Here is a 20,282-nt window from a genome sequence, read left to right as displayed (position 1 = left end):
TAAATTTTCAAAAAATGTCAGAGCATGTGAACTTTGCAGATTACTCAGAGACTCAGGTATAGACATGACACTATTGTGACAATTCTTTCAATTCAAAACAGAAGGCAAAAATAATCAGAGGGTTCTATTTATTTAAAATTTAAAATTTAGTTTTTTATACTAATGTACAATATAAGGCACTAATAGAATCTGTACGGAGGATAAATAAAGTTCAAAAAGAAGCTCAAGAATAAAAAGTAAGTCTCTCTCTTCCCAAACTGCAGGTTAAGTTTCTTGATTGTTCTCCCTGATATTTTAACAGATAAATACATGTATTATCCATTAGAGAGGCCAAATTGTGTACCAAGATCGCTGGCTCTTGAGTGAGACAGCCTTGAGTTCAGATCCTGACTTTGCCACTTTCTGCTTATTTGACTCTGAGCAAGTGACTTAACCTTTCTGAGATTGAATTTCCCCAGCCATAAAATGGGGCTCATAATAGTACTTGATTCACAGAGTTGCTGTAATGATCCAGTGACATGACGTGTGCTGAATGCCTGGCAAACACAAAGCATTTGACGTATACTAACTGATATTATTATTACATCTAAAAAAAATCATTTATAAAAATATATAGAGGCTCCCTATGCTGAAAGCTTCAAAACTGTAATCTGCAATTTGAATGAAGTCAAAATTAGCCCTGAAATGTGTTGACCACTATTTATAAAAAAAGAAGTGAAGTAAAAGGAACAGCCACGTGAATCTGAGTGGGTTACAAATCACGACTTAGATGTTTTTTAAACCACACCCTGTGTATATTGTGCACAGATTGCAGGCAACAGATTTCCTGAGAGCAATATGGTTTAAAGAAAAAATCAGAATGCCTTGTAGAGGGTTGGCAAGAGTGAACTTTGGAACAGGCTCAGTCTCATGGGAAGCCAAGTGTTAATAGATTATAAGCCACTAAGTAGTTTACAGGGTTTGGGGAGGGGGAAAGGGGATAAGGATGCCTAAGAAAACAGTCCCGCCTTGCAGTTGGAAGCTCCTTCACACGGCTCTAGGATGGTTCATTTCAGGCTCCAAACAACCTCTGCTTTTCACCTGCTGTCCATTCAGGCGCAGCACCGTGTACAGGAGATTCAGGAGGCTGAGATTTTATATCCAGTTCTGCGTTATTGCGTGTCCTTGTGCGAGACTTTTCTGGGGCTCTCCTTTCTAGGATGATTTCTTGAAAGCAACTTTTGCAGACCACATTGGTTGATTGGGTGATTGATTGATTCACTCATTTCATTCATTTGGGCACCACCCTAGGTACAAGGGATTCTACGACTGAATAAGATAGACATGGCCCTTGCCATCAAGGAGGTGACAGTCTTAAGCTGCAATGTCCGATATGGTAGTCACTAACCATATGTGGCTATTTACATTTAAACTTAAATTATGCAATTTGTACGTAAAATCATTTCTATAGTATAGTATATAGCATAAAATATAATTTGTAAATCAAATACGCAGAATTTGAAAAAGTCAGTGTCTCAGTTGCACCGATGACATTTCAACTGCTCAGTAGCTACATGTGGGGACCCCTGGGTGGCTTAGTCGGTTAAGCATCTGACTCTCGATTTCAGCTCAGGTCATGATCTCACAGACTGCATCCCTGCGTTGTCAAGCTGCATGATCAACAGCACAGAGCCTGCTTGGGATTCTCTCTCGCGCTCTCTTTCTGCCTCCCCCCACCTCAAAATAAATAAATTAAAAAAAAAAATAGCTACATCTGGCTAGTAGCTACCATATTGGACAACACTGGTCTAGTGCTAGGAGAGGCAGACCTTGAACACATCTTGCACAGTAATTATGAGAATTGTCTTTTTTTTTTAATTTTTTAATGTTTATTTTATTTTTGAGAGACAGCGTGAGCAAGGGAGGGGCAGAGACGGGGCCCCTGTAGTGTGTGACAAGGAGTTGGAACTTCAGACTGTGTCTGCCCAGTTCACTTTCTTCCTCTCTCCTTTCTTACCAACTTTGTCTTCAAGATTAAACTCAAGTGCATTACCTCAATGAAGCTTCCACTGACTTCTCCTGAGCTTCAGCAACAGCAGGGGTAAAAGTGTGGGCTGTGAGGTGGGCAGATGTGGGTTCGAACACCTGGGTGGCCTCGGGCCAGTGACTTCATCTCCCAAACGCTGGGTGTTCCTCCGTCAAGTCAGGATAATGGCCGTATCTGCAGGGCAAGGCTGTTGTGAGTGAGAATCAGAACAGTCATCTCTGGGAAGCTCTTAGCTCAGTGCCTGGCTCCGAGTTAGGGCTCAGCGAATGGTGCTGGCGTTATCGGTCTTCCTTCACTCTAGATTTGTTTCCCTTATCCTCCAACATCACCTGGAAGCCATGGTCTCCTTTCTCAGAACACGAAGAAAATGCTCCCCAAAGGGGGAGATTCCTGGCCAAGGAGGAGAGACGGGAGTTCATTATCTACTCACTTCAGGCAAAAAGCAGAGAGTTGTTTTAATAGCCTAGGGATCCTCAAGGTCAACCCACCGAAACCTTTTAAAACCTCAAGTTCAAAGCTGCTCACACCCCATCATTTCAAACACATGCCAGCCTGCCTTACCTCTAGGGGATATGTGTTTCAGTGACTTAAAGGGGAACAATCTGGAGGCCAAAGAAAGAATGTCCCCTTGCAAAGAGGCCATTGCTTGGGTGATCTTAGGTTTTAGGGAGGATTGTCGCAGGGTCTGCTGGCCCGGAGAGTGGTACTCCAGCCCCTGTGAATCTCTTCTCCGTCTGTCTTAAAGAATTATGCAGATCTGACTGTGAATCACTGTGTGATCTTAGGCAGCGTATTTAGTTTCCTGCGACCTAAGGGGTTCCCCTGGCCACCTTGAGAGGCATTCTCAGCTTTAAGATTCTAAGCTCCCTAGATGGGTGCCTCGTACCATCCTGGCTTATGGAAATTATTCTGCGATAATTACTAATCATATCTCTTTCACTCTGTAGTACGTGGTTTCTCAACTTTGACATTGTTCACATTTCAGACCAGATGGTACCTGGTGGGGGGGGGGCGTGGCTATGCATTATAGGATGTTTAGCAGCATCCCTGGCCTCTACCCACTAGATGTCACAACCTGTCCCCCCAAGTTGTGACAATCAAAAATGTCTGCCGACATTGCCAGTGTCCCCTAAGAGACTAAACTGTGCCCCGATGAGAACCACTGCTCGCAAGTGTTTTAGTTTAGGTAATAAATTATTCAGTGTCTCATCTTTGGGTCTCTCTTCCAACCTCATTTCCTCTGACCTTAGTCCTGTCAGGACCCTAGTACGTGCTCTTTATGCGCCTCCTTCCACCCTCGGTTTACTGTTGGTAAAAAAAACCATGAGGTCCATAAGGACAAGAGCTCCGTCTGACACAGAGAAGGTCCTGACAGCATGCTTGCTGGGTGAATGCATGAGTCAGTTACAAAGACAAACTACTTGGAAAGGTGTAGCACAGCTCTCTGCTCCCTGCCCCCCCTCCACTGAGGCCATGGCACAGAATGAGCAAGTGTGGGGGCTCTCGACTCAAGCAGACCTGGATCCAAATCCTGACTTTCCTGCTAAACTGGAAGGCCATCTTTTCTTCTCCAGGCCCCAGTTTCGAGTGCTTGGTACAGCTACCTGCACAGAGTAAGGGCTAAATAAATGTTAACCGTTGTTTATTTGTGATCGTGGCCTTTTGTCCAGAATATAAGCTAGTGGTCCACTACCCAGGGAACAAAGTCAATGCTATTCAGGTCGATGGAGGTGGTAGGAAAATACAGAGAACTAAAATCCACGGAGAACTAAGCTTTCTTCTAATTATGGACGTCTAGAGATTCTGGAATGGAAGGGATCTTAAAGGCCATTGCATCCAACCCCTCATACCTTATCGCCCCAACCCAGGGCAGGAGGGCATCGAGCGGTGGCTTTCGAACATCTGTGGCCACCCTCAGTGGGTTATTAAAATTCAGATCCCTGGGCTCTACCCTGCAGAGATGCACAAACCTTAAATCAGGAGAATGGCCCAGGAATTGGCATTTTAATCAGCTCCCTAGGGGTGTTCTTGGCCGCAGAGAAGCATCGGCTAATTGGTTAAGACTGTGGGCTGTGGAACTTCTCCGGCCAGGGACTGTAGTACACTATATTCTCTCTAGGGATCCTGAGCCAATTGATGTGATGTCCCCGAGCTTCTATTTACTTGGCTATAAACTGGGCATATTAATAACACCTCCTTCCCAGGGTTGTTGAAGAGATTATAGAAGATTGTAAGTATATATAGCATTTAGGTGTGCTGAAATGCTGCGTGTTAAATATCATTACCCTTAGGTCCACTCGTGGATACCCACCCACCTCTCCTAGACCGTCTCTCATAAAGGAGAGGCCCACTGCCTTCGAAAGCAGCCTTTTTCATCTCTGGACTTCTTGGCCTAAGAAGGCTCCCCATGCTGTGCTGAAATCTGCTTCCCTCTCCTCTATCCCCAGAAGCTCAAGCTCTGGTCTCAGGGTCCGAGTTGAACAAGTACCATCTTTCACGTGCCTAAATTTGAAATATTTGAAGACAGAGGTCCAGCTCCTGAGAAGACGCTTCCCGAATCGCACGGCTCAGGGAGTGCCCAGGTCTTATCTCGAAGGGAAACAAAAAGCGAGTCCATTTTTAAATAACCTCGGCAATCTCCATTGCACTGGGCCCACGGTATCGAATCCCATTGGCCAATCTGGTCTCAGATTCCTAAGAAGCCCCAACGCCACGCCACTGAGCACGTGGGACAAAACCGAGGGATGCTGGTCCTCAGCGCTGACCGACTGAGTTCCCCAAACGAGTGGACACTTGTTATGCCTTGTAGATGGGTCTCTCAGGGAAGGGGTCTTCCTCTACTCATCGGTGGGGGGTGGGTAGGGAGGACAAATAACAAAAGCTTCACCCCCACCCCCTTCCCCGGTTTAGTCCCCCTAATCCAAGCCACCATCACCTCTCACACAGCCAACTGGACAGCCACCTCCCTGGTCTCCCTGCTTCCTTCCTTGCCATCTTTCTGTGTTAAACATGCCTCTTATTTTCTATATTCTAGTGTTTTGGCATCTTGGGGCCTTGCTGATCCTGGAGGGATTGTCCCTTCCGGAATTAACTAGTCATGATTCATCTGCCAGTGCACTTTTCGTACACAAGGTAACCAACCCAGAGCCACTATCCACCTGTCCTAATCACCCCAAGGCCAAGTACCAAGCACCCCCTGTGCCCCAGAACCTGCTGAGATTATCCACACTGAAATTACTCAAACCTCAGCCCGCCTACCCGGACTCGCCTACTCCTTCCTGTGGAAACCAGGATAAGGGCTCTTGCCCACCTTTCCCCCTCACCCTCCCTGCCTTTTTACCAACTCAGGTGCGTCCCCATATGGCGCCTGAGGTGTGGCAGGCTCTTCTTGTGATTTGGGAGAACAGAGTGTATTCTTTACCAACAGTTGTCTCCTGGTCCGTCGGTCTTGCTCTCCCTCAATAATATTATAACCTGTATTTTAAACCACCCTCCACAATCTGTTCTTCCTCTTGTGGAAACATGTGCCTGAGTGATCTTCTCAAAACTCAACTCTGATCATCTTCCACTCTCTCTTGCCTGCTTGAAACCTTTCAATGGCATCCCCTGGGTCTTGGGATAATGTGGAAAGTCCTCACTGTGGTGTCCAACGCTTTGCATGACTCGGCCTGTCTCTGTGACCTCCATGCCTTGGCCCTGCCTCTGGGCCTTTGCACCAGCCATTCTCCCTGCCCTCTCTCCAACTGTGCCCAACTCTCCTTGCCCTCTTGATCTCAGCCTCCTTAGGGAGGTCTACTCTGACTCCTCCTTCTGCCAATTCTTTACCTTCCCACTCCTTTCCTTTCCTTCTCAAGATCCATTCATTGGCAAATGTATTATAATTTCTTCGCTTACCATCTCCCCAACTAGAGCACCCACCCACCAACTAGAGCATGAGGGCAGGGACCACATCTATTTTGTGCCTTTGGCATCCCAGCACCCAGCACACCGTCAGCACTCAGTAAACACCGAAATTACCGAATGATTGTGCCGGGCTGTGCAAGACACTCTTGTCTATATTGACTCCTTTCATCTCCTTGGCAACCCTGTGAGGTGGGAATTACCATCTCCATCCAATCAGGGAGGCAACCAAGACTCAGAGAGGTAAAGTAACCTCCCTAGGGTCACACAGCAACTAAGTGGCATGGACAAGGAATCCAAACACAGGTCAGTCTGCTTGCCGGAGTTGGGCTCCCTTCTTCCCTAGGACAGACCATGTCTCTTCATGACGGGACACTATCTGCCACCCTGTGAAAATCACAGTGAGGTGTAAGCTTCCTTTTCAGTCTGGTAGATTCGCTAACTCAGGGGATAAAAGCCCAGAAGCTCAGATGAAAAGAGAAAAAACTTCCGTATCTGAAATACCCTAACCAAGGCTCAGACCCTAATTTAAGGAACTAGAGTGAATTACATGATGGTACAAATAAGATTTTTGACAGCCATTTCCTCAAGTTCTTCTCTTCTTTAAATAGCAAAATTATGTGAAATAAATGTTCCCTGCTATTTTGGTAAATTACATGCTGTATATACACAACAAATGCCAAGAAATTTTGTAAGCCAACCTGTTTCCAAGCCCTCATACATTTAACATATGTCATTGCAATTTTCTTTATCTTTCCTATCACATTTCCCCCCTTGGGAAGTCTTGACTCAGAGAGTTGATAAATACTTTCAGGAACCCGACCGAGTCGAAATGTAGTCTGGTTTTCTGAGAGTCATTTAGTGTCAAAGGTCTCTCTTTATGTCTGTCTTAAAACAAGTTTTCATAAAGAAAGATGCGCTGGCTTCTTGGGGTTTGCCGGAGTGGGAATGTGAGCAGATCCTGGTTTAAACCTGCGGGGAGCTAAGTCACTTTCTCAAGGTCATATTTCACAAGGGTCAGTGTCCTCTGAGCTCAGGCAGAAAGGCGATCCGAGCGGGACCAGGTGGAGGGAAGGTGGCATTAACTCAATGCCCGTGATTTTCCCGTTCCTTCGTCAAGCTCAGTTAACCTCTATAGGGGTCCTGCAAGCTCCTTGTCATTCCCATTCCACAGATGAAAGTGTCTGCACCGTGCTTAGCAGGTGCCACATTATCAACAAGAGCTCTGGAAAGAGTTGCTGTTGTTACTTATATTACAAAAGCAATAGATGTGCAGGTTTAAAATTGCAAACGTTAGAAAGGTCCAAAATGAAAAGTAGAAAAATGTCCTTCCCATCCAGAAAGTCCCCATTTCCGTGCAGTCCTTCTTCCCAGAAGAAACCAGTCTGTGATTTCTTATGTATCCTTCCAGAACGTCCAGCACAGTGGAAGAATACTCTATAGCATCGTTTGTCCAACAAAGGTGCACACAAATTATCTGGGGACCTGGCTAAAATGCAGATAGATGCTGATTCAGTAGCTCTGGGTCAGGGCCTGAGACTCTGAATTTCTAACAAGCCTCTAGGGGATGCTGGGGCCCCTGGTTCAAGACCACACTTAAATCTTAGTAGCAAAGAACCTAGATCACGTAACCATATTCTAGCATATTTAATAACGAACCCTGACAATCTTTTCCTGTTGGCTCTTAGAGATCAACTTGTGTGTGTGTGTGTGTGTGTGTGTGTGTGTGTGTGTGTATGTGTGGGTGTGTGTTTCTTACGGCAAAATATACGTAAGATAAAATTTACCATTTGGACAATTTTAAGCATATGGTTAGCGGCCTTAAGTACCTTCACGCTGTTATGCAACCAACACTACCATCATTTCCAGAACTTTTTCATCTTCCCCAGCTGAAACTCTGTCCCTATTAAACACCAAATCCCCCTTCCCCCCAGCCCCTGGCAACTGCTATCCTACCTTCTGTCCCTGTGAATTTGACCATTCTAGGCCCCCTCGTATAGGCACACTCATATAATATTTGTCTTTTCACGCCAGACTTATTTCATTTAGCATAATATCTTCAAAGTTCATCCATGTTGTAGCGTGTCAGAATTTTCTCCTTTTTAACGGCTGAATAATATTCCACTGTATGTCCAGACCACACTCTGTTGATCTGTTCGTCCACTGATGGACCCTTGGATGGTTGAGATATTATGATAGGGATCAACAAACAGAATTTTTTAAACATTCTCTTAAGTGGAGGCACCATAATCTATGTAATTACTCCCCTCCTGATGATTACTGCACACAGCATGCCAGCACCAGAAGAGAATATAGCAGAGCGGCTGGGAGTGGGGACTCTGAAGTCAGATGGCTTTACCAAAGTCTGGCTTAGACACCTGCTGGCTGACCTTCGTGCAGCTCCTGGCCCCTCTGGGCTTCACTGTCCTCATCTGTGAAATGGGGTTAGTGACGGTGAAAAGTACATAAGGTAATCAGTGCAGAGCACAGGTATGGCACCCGATACCCGGCAGGCTAACAACCCTTATCAGCCGTTGTTTGTATCGTAAGCCATTGCCTTCTCACGTCTGTCCCTGCAACAAACTGCCAGCAGCATAATTCTGTGTGGGAGCACAGAGCACTGAACATTTTGAAAGCTATCACAGAGTACCTTCCCCAGAGTTGCAGTGGTCCCTTTAGTCACAGAAAGAAGTGTGGAGCCCTTGGATGGTCCTTGAGGAGAGGATACGATACAAGCAGGATCCCGAGGAGATTGTTGGGCTTCATGGTCATTCCCTCTGCGATGTTACCTCGGAGTCAAGGGTGATCCATTCATCTTCCCTTCATCCCTGAAAATGAGGTGATGGCACATGTAAATGTCCATTTCCTTCTCGGGGAACCTGGGTGGCTCAGTCGGTTGAGCGTCCGCCTTCAGCTCAGGTCATGATCTCACGGTCTCTGAGTTCGAGCCCCGGTTCGGGTCGCACTCTGTGCTGACAGCTCATAGCCTGGAGCCTGCTTTGGATTCTGTGCCTCCCTCTCTCTCTGCCCCTCCCCCGCTCACGCTCTGTCTCTCAAAAAGAAATAAACATTAAAAAAAATGTTTTAAATGTCCATTTCTTTCCCTTTTCTAATACTTCTCTATATTTCTATCTTCCATGAATACCTAGGGGACTGTTTATGTTTCTGATGTGGGGGTTGCTTCTTAGGGACAGGAAGTCCCACTTATTTGAAATTCCTTCCCATTTAATACCACCCCTTACTCAGAGGGTTGCAGAGTTGAAATGTTACCCTCGCACACGTCCCTAGCTAGCCTTTCAAAGTTTTTGTTTTTTTTTTAAGTTTATTTATTTTTGTTAGAGAGACAGAGTGTGAGAGGACGAGGGGCAGAGAGAGAGGGAGACATAGAATCTAAAGCAGGCTCCAGCTGTGAGCTCTCAGCACAGCCTGATGTGGGTCTTGAACCCACAAACGGTGAGATCATGACCTGAGCTGAAGTCAGACACTTAACTGATTAAGCCTCCCAGGTGCCCCCAAGGCATTAAAAAAAAGTTCATTTATTTATTTTGAGAGAGAGACAGAGAGAGAGCACAAGCAGGGGAGAGGCAGAGAGAGAGGGAGAGAGAGAATCCTAAGCAGGCTCCGAGCTGTCAGCATGGAGCCTGACACGGGGCTCGAACTCACAAACCGTGAGATCATGACCTGAGCCAACGTCAAGAGTCCAACAGTTAACCTACTGAGCCACCCAGCCGCCCCTCACGGCACTTATCTGTAGCGTTTCTCACAATGTGCAAGACAGCTACGTGTGGGCACACACACCTTTTTCAATGCCCGCCTCCCTCCCCAGCAGCAGACCATGAGCCCAGCAGGAAGGAACCTCAGTGTGCCTGGCTCGCCCTTGAAACCCCAGTAGTACTTTTGGACTTGCTACGAGGCAGGTGCTCAATAAATATTTGTTGAATAAATGAACAAATGGATTCCAGTAACATCGATGGCAGTATTAAAGATTAAGGGGGTTGGTTTCTTTTGATGGTGAAATACACAAACAAAATTTATCGTTTTAATTATTTGTAAGTGTACATACACTCGCCTTGTTGGGCAACAACACCGTCCTCCGTCTCCGGGACTATTTCGTCTTCTCAAAATGCAACTCTGACCCCCTTAAACACGAGCCTTCCATTCCTTCCCAGCCCCGCCCCCACCACCCCTGGCGATTGCTATTCTCCTTTGTCTCTGTGAAATTGATTTCTCCAAGCATCTCGAAAGTCGAATCATACAATATTTGTCCTTTTGCGACCGGTATGTTTCACTTAGCATGGTGTTTTCAAGGTTCGTCCGTGTTGTAGCACGGATCGACGCTTCACTCCTTTATAAGACTGAATAGTATTCCATTGTGTGGCTAGGACCCCGTTTTGTTTATCCATTCATTCATCAGCTGAGAGACACTTGGGTCGCTCCCACCTTTTGGGGCTCTCATGACTCATGCGGCAGTGAACTTGGCATATATTCACAATGGCACGCAACAGTTACCTCTATCTGGTTCCAGGGAATTTCCACCGTCTCAAAAGGAAACCCGGTACCATCAGGCAGCCACTCCCCCTTCCCCCACCACTCCCAGACCCCGGTGAGTGCTAATCCACCTTCTGTCTCAATGCACTGGTCCATTCTGGATACTTCACGTAAATGGAATCATACAACATGCGGACTTTTGCGTCTGGCTTCCTTCGCCCAGCTTCACGTTTCAACGTCCATCTGAGTTGTGGCAGGTGTTGGTGATTTGAGGACTCTTACGCAGCGGTGGGCTATCGACCTCTCAAACCAGCCCTAAGAGCAGATTGTTCAACGTTCAGAACATGTTGGAGCCTGTTATTTCATCATCGGCAGGTTGAACTTGGTCGCATATACACCCTGGATATCGTCACATGCTACACATCCTTATGGCCTGGGGGGTTTTAGCTGAGATTCAGTCTATGGGCACGCCACTGGCCTGAGAACAATCCCGTGGTCTCCCTCAGCATGCCCCCCAAAGCTACCCCCAAAGAAATGCCTGGTCAGAAGAAAACAGTGTTCTTGCTGCTTCAGCAAAGCCCCAGACCCCAGCTTCTAACCAGATTTCCGGGCCCAAGGCCTTTGCTCCCAGGGGACACCTGCCTCCCGGCTCCAGGCAGGGGCATCTATCTGTCCTGTATCACAGGGGTCCTGGGCCTCTCGGACGAGGTAGAGGGGCTGCAGACACCCACCTCCGCCGACAGAGTAGGGGCTCCCATCCTCGGCACGACTGTTTCCTGATCGGTATGGGGCAGGCGCGCAGCAGAATCGTTTGTTTGGCTCCGTGGCATGAAATCAGTCCACACATCAGCAACGGCAGCACCACCTGGGAACGTGTCAGAAATGCAAAATCTCAGTTCCCAGCTGAGACCTTCTGAATCAGACCCTCTGGCCGTGGGGCCCCGGCCATCAGGGTTGTGACCAGCCCTGTAGGGGTTCAAAGACTCCAGCTAAAACGCCCTGCAGCAGTGTGATGACCTGGGAAGTGGTCAGCCAGGCTGGAATAGAGCTGTGCCTTCTGATTCCCGCTCTAGAACACATCGTTTCCCACTGCCTGGCACGTCTCCTACATGTAGGCCAGCTCAGTTCAGGCATCACCTTCTTTCCCCAGACGCCTTCTCTCTGGGGAGAGAAACTGATGCCCAGTGATTAGGACCTAGGGCTCTAATACCAACGCCAACCCGGCTGAGGCCTCAGCTCCTTCAAGCTGTGTGACTTTGGATGAGTGCCTTCACCTCTCTGGGCATCGGTTTCCTCATCCGTGATGTGGGGATAATAGCGGTACCTAATTCATAGGCTAATGGTCAGGGTAACAGGCGAGAATGTAAAAGGCTTATAGCATAGCTCTTAGCACATAGCAAGTGCTCAGTAAAAACAGCTCTGTGGTTTGAGAACTAGTATCTAAGAAGCTTGAGGGAGGGGAATTCGAGGTGTGCACAGTGCTTTAAATTTGTTTGCACAATAACTCTGGAGGGGCTTATTTGTAGCAGGTACCATTGGTGCCGGTCCCAGATCCCCTCTACCAGGCTGGTGAATCTCCCAGGTGCTATTAGGTTTGGCTGCTTATAGCTCCCAGCTGCGGTCCGCTCTGAAGAGTGCCCTCAGCTGAGGGGAGCCGCCTCACCTGGGGACACCTAGGAGGCTATGCCCTCCGCCCCTGCGGTGACGTGCCAATGACTGACGCGAGCCCAGCCCCCAGACCTGTGGGTGGGACCATCCCGGTGGCATAATTCCCACTCCAGAGTTCCCCAATGGATCAGATTTCAGCAAAAACCACATCCCCGCCTTGTCCTGCCTCCCTCACTTCCCAGTGGAAGTACTTCCTTAACAAATCATCGCGCAAGAATCCCCAGCTCATTTTTGCAGCGATCGAAGAATTCATCATGAAATTCATCCGGAATCCCGTGGAACCCAGAACGGCCAAAACAATTTTGAAAACGAAGAACAGAATTGGAGGTCTCACACTTCCTGATTTCAAACCTCACTACAAAGCGACAGCGACGAAAACAACGTGGTACTGACCTAAGGAAAGACATATAGACCAAGGGAATGGAGTAGAGAGCTCAGAAGTGAACCCTCATGTGTAACGGTCAAGTGATTTTTGACGAGATCATTCAATGGGGTGAAGGGCGGTCCTCTCAAACAATGGTGCTGGGAAAACTGGATGTCCACATGCAAAATAAAAGCCGGACCCCCACCTTATGGCATATACAAAAATCAACTCAAAACGGATCAAAGATCTAACCCTATAAAAAGCTCTTAGACGAAAATATAAGGAAAAAGATTCATGGCATTGGAACTGGCTGGACCATATCACAATTAAAAACTTGTGTACATCCAAGGACACAATCAACAGAGTTGAAAAGGCCACCTGTGTAAAGGGAGAAACTATCTGTAAATCATATATCTGATAAAGCATTGATATCCAGAATATATTCCCAATACACCTGATTTAAAAATGGACAAGAGCCTTGAACATGTTTTCAAAGATACACACATGGCCAACAAATCGGTGCTCAATTTTAGGGAAATTCAAATCCAAACCACAACCAGATACCATTCCACACCCATTAGGCTGGCTTTTATTAAAAAAAAAAAAAAAGAAAAGAAAAGAAAAAAGAAATAGTTAAGTATTGGCAAGGATGTAGAAAATTGGAACATTTGTGCATTGATGATGGAAATATAAACTGGTATAGCTGCTGTGGAAACCTATATGCAGGTTTCTCAGAAAATTAAACATAAGATTACCCTATGGTCCAGCAATCCCACTTCTGGGGATAGAACCAAAAGAAGGGAAAGCTGGGACTCAGATACACGCACACCCACGGTCCCAGCAGCGTTATTCACAACAGCCCAAAGGTGGAACCACCCAAGCGTCCATGATGGGCGGATAAAAAAAAATTGTGGTATGTCCATACCATGGAATATTATTTACCCTAAAAAAGGAAGGGCATTCTGGCACGTGCTACGACGCGAATGAACCCCGAGGACATGATTCTGAGTGAAAGAAGCTGGTCACAAAAAGCACAAATACCGGACGATTCCACTCACGTGAGGCACGTAGAAAAATTCAATTCATAGAGACAGAATGTGGGACGGTGGGTGTCAGGGACTGGAGGGAGAGGGGAACAGGGAGTTAGTGTTTAGTGGGTAGAGTTCCAGACCGGGAGGAGGAAGAGCCCTGGAGATTCACGGTGGTGATGGTGGGACAACAATGTGAATGGACTTAATGCCATACGATTGTACACTTACACGTGGTTAAATGGCAAATTTTATTTTATGTGTGTTTTACCGCAATCGAAAAGGAAGAGAATCCCACCGTAGGCTCTGTGTCTCAGGCATCCGGCTCATGATGCAATTATCACACCCAATTTATAGAGGAGGTAAACTGAGGCTCAGAGAGACTGTTATATCTTATCGGCCGGGGATGATAAGAGTCACTGCCATTCAGGGTTTTGTGAGGATTAAATCAACTAATGACGTGTGTAAAGACCCCTGATCAAGGAAGAGAGTTACCTAGGAAGATGTGGGAGAAGGAAATCAGAAAGGAGTCACGGCAGCTTCCACTGAATTATGGCCAAACGTTGGCAATCTTGTCGTGCAACCTGACAGTCATGTTCGGTCCTTAAGCTGGACAGCGGAGCAAAAATATTTCTGTCATTGTTACCTATACGCTTGCATATGTTTTAAATATTTCAACATAAATTTTTTATGGAACGAACGTCAGAGTAGGTAGGGAGCAATAGAAGGGTTTGGAGAGAGAGCGTCCCGTCTTTGGCCGGGAATGCAAGGTTTTGATCTGACAGAAATGCAGTTGAACCTTGGCTCTGTGTCACTTTAGCCATGGCTGTGAGCGAGTCACGTGACTTCTGGGGCCACAGTTTCCTGGTCTAGTAAAGGGCTGGTAAGGATCCCAACCGCGACCGTTGTGCGGATCCGAGCGCTTGGAAAACAACACCCAGAATGAGGCACGGAACGTAAGCTCGGTGCTGCCAGCCGGGGGTGGTGATGCTAGACGGGATGGAGTGAGAGCTCCAGGCTTCAGTCAGACCAGACCAGCCTGCAAACCCTGTGTTCTAGGTCCGCCCCAGGAGAGCCTCACAGCTCAAGCTTTCCAAGCCCAGCCTTGTCCGTGAGTGGTGTTTCAGGTATTTGCAAACTCGCTGTGATTTCATCTGCTTTTTCTCTTCTCCAACTTCGTAAGCAGGACGTGTTCCCCCTGCTTCTATGCCAGAGCACCAGTTATTCTCGGTGAAATACAGGGGATCGTGCGACAATTAATAATGATAATAGTAACAGTATGTTTTACTTAGATATTTCTTCTTTTCTACCTCTTTATTTTTTTTTAATGTTTATCTTTATTTTTGAGACAGAGAGAGATGGAGCATGAGCGGGGGAGGGGCAGAGAGAGAGAGAGAGAGGGAGACACAGAATCCGAAACAGGCTCCAGGCTCTGAGCTGTCAGCACAGAGCCCGACGCGGGGCTTGAACTCATGGACCACAAGATCGTGACCTGAGCCGAGTCGGACGCTCAACTGACTGAGCCACCCAGGCGCCCCTCTACCTCTTTATTTTTTTAAGTTTATTATTTATTTTGAGAGAGAGAGAGAGAGAGAGAGAGAGAAAACCAATGGGGGAGGGCAGAGAGGGGGGGACAGAGGAGCTGAAGAGGGGTCTCTGCTGTCAGCACAGAGCCCGATGTGGGGCTCAAACTCGTGAACCATGAGATCGTGACCCGAGCCGAAGTCAGATGCTTAACCCACTGAGCCACCCAGGCGCCCCTCCTTTTTTAGCTTTTTAAAGCATTGCCCAAATTTGCCCTCTAGGCCTTCATGCTCATGACTTCCCAGACTTCTTTTTTCAAAGCCCTAAGAGCAACGGGCATTACTCATTCAACATCGCTCTCTCCCGTGACCCTTGGCTGGGACGCCTCTGTTCTGTCCCCACCGTGACCCCAAAACCCACCACAGGGCTGGCGGACGGTAGGAGTTTTGTGTTTGGGAGTGAGGGAGATGGAAGGACACAGGTAATTTTACTGCTGAGCCCCAGATGAAGAGATCGCCGCTCAGAGAAACCAAGACTTTTCCAGAGTAACAAGAAATAGTATCATTTGAAGGAATGTATTGCAGAGCGGAGTCCGTGGGTCTCAAACGCGAAAGCCTACAAGACCAGCCAAAAGGGGCAAGTGCCAAGTAAGAGGAACAGAGAACGGGTACACGTGGCAAAAGACCCTCCAGGCTGGAGGTAATTTGGAGAGAAAGGGACTGTGATCAATCATGGAGTGTGGGTCCCATCTACGGGGAGCCCACTACCCAGATTGAGCCACATGGCTCCCTTACAGGAAGATGAGCCCCAGGTGACCAGTGCTCCACTCTTTTTTTTACCTAATCTCTCCACCCAACATGAGGCTCGAGCCCACAACCCCAAGATCAAGAGTCCCATGCTCCACTGACTGAGCCAGCCAACTGCCCCAGACACTCTACTTTTTGAAGGGACATGAAGAATCTGGCTTTCTACAGTACTTCTCCCAATTAAAAAACTTGGGCATCCACTTTAACTATAAAAAAAAGACTGTAAGGGGAACTTTTTTGTGGACATAATGTCACCCCTTAGGTGACCACAAATTGTTACCCCTGACACAGAGAGAGGAGTCTAAATTCCGAAACACGTGTGATTCCAAACAGTATTTACATCTACAGCAAAGATATCCTCTTTCACATAGCCTAGCTCGTGTATAGGGTCCCCCTGGAGTTGTGCAGTGCCCAACCTGTACAAATGTACGTGGCAGCCCTGATACATTAACTCTTAAAGCTGTCACACACACCCCCCCACCAGTCCAACTGGATGGAAATGCCACCCCCTACCTGCACATCCATTCGATTCTCCGGACCATGAGAAAAAGCCTTTCACCTGTCTTGGGCACAAGAGCTGTTCAGCAAGGGCATTGAAGGGAAGTTCTAGCCATCATGACCAGATTTGCTCTGTTCTCTAGGGTGGTGAAATTCCGTCGCACGGGCGAGAGTGCCAGGTCAGAGGATGACACGGCTTCGGGAGAGCATGAGGTCCAGATTGAAGGGGTCCGCACGGGCCTAGAGGCTGTCGAGCTGGACGATGGGGCAGCTGTGCCCAAGGAGTTTGCCAATCCCACTGACGGTGAGGGGGCTCTGCATTTGGGATGTCAGCCTGGGCCACAGCCAGGGGCTCTGAGGTGCCAGCGTTACCTCCCCAGATAGCACTCTCAGAGGTATCTAGGGAAGGGACAGTTAGGAGGGCCCAGAGGGCCCAGAGGTGACACTGGGAGTGTGGGCAGGCCTCCATGGCTGACTCCAGCAGATAAGGTTACATCACAATCCCTGCCAGTCTGCTTCATTGCACAACACTCAGCTGAGGACAGCAGCGACGATGATGATGATGGTGATGGTGGTGATGCTAGTGGTGATGGTGATGATAGTGTAATGACGGTGGTGAGGTGACAGTGATGATGATGGTGAGGAGGAGGAGGGGGAGGGGGAGAATGATGAGGAGGAAGAGGATTCTGATGATGATAGCAATGATGATGATGGTGGTGATGATGTTGATGATGATGGTGGTGATGATGGTGGTGATGATGGTGATGGTGATGATGTTGATGAAGATGATGATGATGGTGACGATGGTGGTGATGATGTTGATGATGATGGTGATGATGGTGATGATGGTGATGATGGTGGTGATGATGTTGGTGATGTTGGTGATGATGGTGGTGATGGTGATGGTGGTGATGGTGGTGATGATGGTGGTGATGGTGATGATGATGGTGATGATGGTGATGGTGATGGTGGTGATGGTGGTGATGATGGTGGTGATGATGGTGGTGACGATGGTGATGATGGTGGTGACGATGTTGGTGATGGTGGTAATGGTGATGATGGTGATAATGTTGGTGGTGATAGTGATGATAGTGTAATGATGGTGGTGAGGTGACGGTGATTATGATGGTGAGGAGGAGGATGATAATGGTAGGAAGAGGATGATGATGGTGAGGAGGAGGAGGATGATAGTGATGATGGCAAATGATGGTGATGGTGACAACGGTGATGGTGGTGGTGATGAAGAGGATGGTGATGATGGTGGTAATGATGGTGATGATGGTGATGATGGTGGTGATGATGGTGGTGATGATGGTGGTGGTGACGATGGTGGTGATGATGGTGATGGTGGTGATGGTGGGGATGATGGTGGTGATGGTGGTGATGATGATGGTGATGATGGTGATGGTGATGGTGGTGATGATGGTGGTGACGATGGCGGTGATGGTGGTAATGGTGATGATGGGATAATGTTGGTGGTGATAGTGATGATAGTGTAATGATGGTGGTGAAGTGACGGTGATGATGATGGTGAAGAGGAGGATGATAATGGTAGGAAGAGGATGATGATGGTGAGGAGGAGGAGGATGATAGTGATGATGGCAAATGATGGTGATGGTGACAACGGTGATGGTGGTGGTGACAAAGAGGATGGTGATGATGGTGGTAATGATGGTGATGATGGTGATGATGTTGGTGATGATGGTGGTGATGATGGTGATGGTGATGGTGGTGATGATGGTGGTGATGATGGTGATGGTGATGGTGGTGATGATGGTGGTGATGATGGTGATGGTGATGGTGGTGATGATGGTGGTGATGATGGTGATGGTGATGATGGTGGTGATGATGGTGATGGTGGTGATGGTGGTGATGATGGTGATGATGGTGATGGTGATGGTGGTGATGATGGTGGTGACGATGGTGGTGATGGTGGTAATGGTGATGATGGTGATAATGTTGGTGGTGATAGTGATGATAGTGTAATGATGGTGGTGAAGTGATGGTGATGATGATGGTGAAGAGGAAGATGATAATGGTAGGAAGAGGATGATGATGGTGAGGAGGAGGAGAATGATAGTGATGATAGCAAATGATGATGATGGTGACAACAGTGATGGCGGTGGTGATGAAGAGGATGGTGACGATGGTAGTAGTGATGGTGATGGTGATGATTGTGGTGATGACAGTGATGGTGATGATGTGGTGGTGATGGTGATAGTGAGGATTATGGTGTTAGTGATGAAGAGGATGATGATGGTGGTGGTGATGGTGATGATGATGATGGTGGTGCTGGCGGTAATGGTGGCAGTGGTGATGAAGACGATGACGATGATAGTGATTATGGTGATGGTGATAATGGTGATGGTGCTGATGATGTGATGGTGGCGGTGGTGATGAAGAGGATGGTGATGGTGATGATGGTGATGATAGTGATGATGGTGGTGGTGGTGATGATAATGATATTAGTGGTGGCAAAGATAATGGTGGTGGTGGTGTTGATGATAGCATAATGATGATGGTGAGATGGTGGTGATGATGGTTGTGGTGGTGGTGGTGATGGTGATGGTGGCAATGATGGTGATGATGCTGATGGTAGTGATGATGAAAGTGGTGATGGTGGTGATGATGGTGGTGGTGATGATAATGGTGGTGGTGATGATAGTGTAATGATGATGGTGATGACGATGGTGATGATGGTGGTGGTGATGGTGATGATAGTGTAATGGTGATGTAATGATGGTGGTGATGATGGTGGTGGCGATGGTGGTGATGGTGATGACGGTGGTGATGGTGGTAATCATAGTGTAATGATGATGGTGAGCTGGTGGTGATGACGACGATGATGATGGCAATGGTGATGTTGATGGTGGTGACGGTGACCATAGTGACAGGAGCAGTGGACATTGGCTGAGGATTACTCTGGGCCAGGCGCTGTAAGTACCTTGCCCAGGGTCACACACCCCAAAATGAGCAAAGCTGGAATGACAGCCAGGCAATTCCCAGAGCCCACCTTCGTACCCATGATCCTGTGCTCCTCTGAGTAGAGCTAGTCAAACAAGAGACACCTGAGGTGATGCTGTGGGACCTGGTCTCCCCTCACACACAATGCCGGTGGATGAGAACATCCCATGCATTCCTGGAAGGCCCGAGATTCCCAACATGAGAGAGGGTTCGTGACTCAAACCCAAGGCCTGTTGTTGGCAGATCTAAGGAGGCAATGACTGGGGAGGGGGCAGGCAACGGTTGGGAGCAGTGGCTTTACTCCCAGGCTGATCCGACTCAGCTCCAGGATCTACAGTGTGGCAGTCGCATGCCACTGGGCAAGTCCTTGTCCTGCTCTACAAAACGGAGCTGGGACTGGGTCTGAATGGGTGAGACAGGGATGAAAGGAGACAGTGAACGTCAAGGTCTTCATGCAGTGCCTGGCCCATGGTGAGCCATGAAACATGCACCATTATTCTGTTATTACTGTTCTTACTACTGACGATGCTGTAGGACTTACTCGCTTTCTCCTCTGTATTTTTTTGCTGGAGGAAACTCGATCCTGCTGGTGTGATAGACACCAGCTCACACTTCTGGAGAAAATTGTGATTGATGTAAGAGGCCCATGATCGAAACTCGAAAAACATGACAATCCCAGCAGGGGCTGATGAGATCCTCAGAGGCAGCCCACAGAAGGGCCACCCAGTGTGCTCCTTTAGTATTTTTAGTTTGCAATTAACGTGTTTTGGAAACCACTTTAGATTCACAGAGAAGTTGCCAGCGTAGTTCAGAGAGCTCCCTCAGACCCTTCCTACAGCTTCCCTTGACATTAACATCTTACCGGGCTATGGTGCATTTGTCAGAACGAAGAAACGAACACTGATGCAATACCTTTTACTAAATCCCAGACTTTTTTTTAAGTTTTTAAATTTATTTTTTAAGAGAGAGAGAGAGAGAGCACGCTCAGGCTTGCCAGAACAGGGGAGGGACAGAGA

At 47.6% G+C, this 20,282-nt stretch overlaps 1 protein-coding gene and 1 long non-coding RNA gene across 4 annotated transcripts in view; one reads left to right on the top strand and one right to left on the bottom strand.

Moving 5' to 3' along the window:
- Positions 1-1,882: 1,882 nt before the first annotated feature.
- On the bottom strand, positions 1,883-16,853 carry LOC102964567. 3 transcript variants are annotated; one of them, XR_006210080.1, is made up of 6 exons: positions 16,318-16,853; positions 11,146-11,279; positions 10,546-10,729; positions 8,577-8,754; positions 3,877-3,978; positions 1,883-2,416 (listed from the first exon to the last, which is right to left on the bottom strand). It is a non-coding gene; the product is annotated as an uncharacterized LOC102964567 (long non-coding RNA). The 3 variants fall into 3 exon arrangements; XR_006210078.1 differs by lacking the exon at positions 3,877-3,978 and having other exon boundaries at positions 16,318-16,847; XR_006210079.1 differs by lacking the exons at positions 3,877-3,978; positions 10,546-10,729 and having other exon boundaries at positions 16,318-16,841.
- LOC102964281 (SV2 related protein) overlaps positions 16,420-20,282 on the top strand; it is a 60,398-nt gene continuing 56,535 nt past the window's right edge. The window contains exon 1 of the mRNA XM_007092329.3: positions 16,420-16,606. Within this exon, the coding sequence (XP_007092391.3) occupies positions 16,420-16,606 (187 nt within the window). The remainder of the gene's footprint in view (positions 16,607-20,282) is intronic.

Source organism: Panthera tigris, chromosome D3 (assembly GCF_018350195.1).
Source record: "Panthera tigris isolate Pti1 chromosome D3, P.tigris_Pti1_mat1.1, whole genome shotgun sequence".
Taxonomy (NCBI): domain Eukaryota; kingdom Metazoa; phylum Chordata; class Mammalia; order Carnivora; family Felidae; genus Panthera; species Panthera tigris.
Note: the sequence above shows the minus strand (reverse complement) of the source record. Positions and strands in the feature narration are given on the sequence as shown.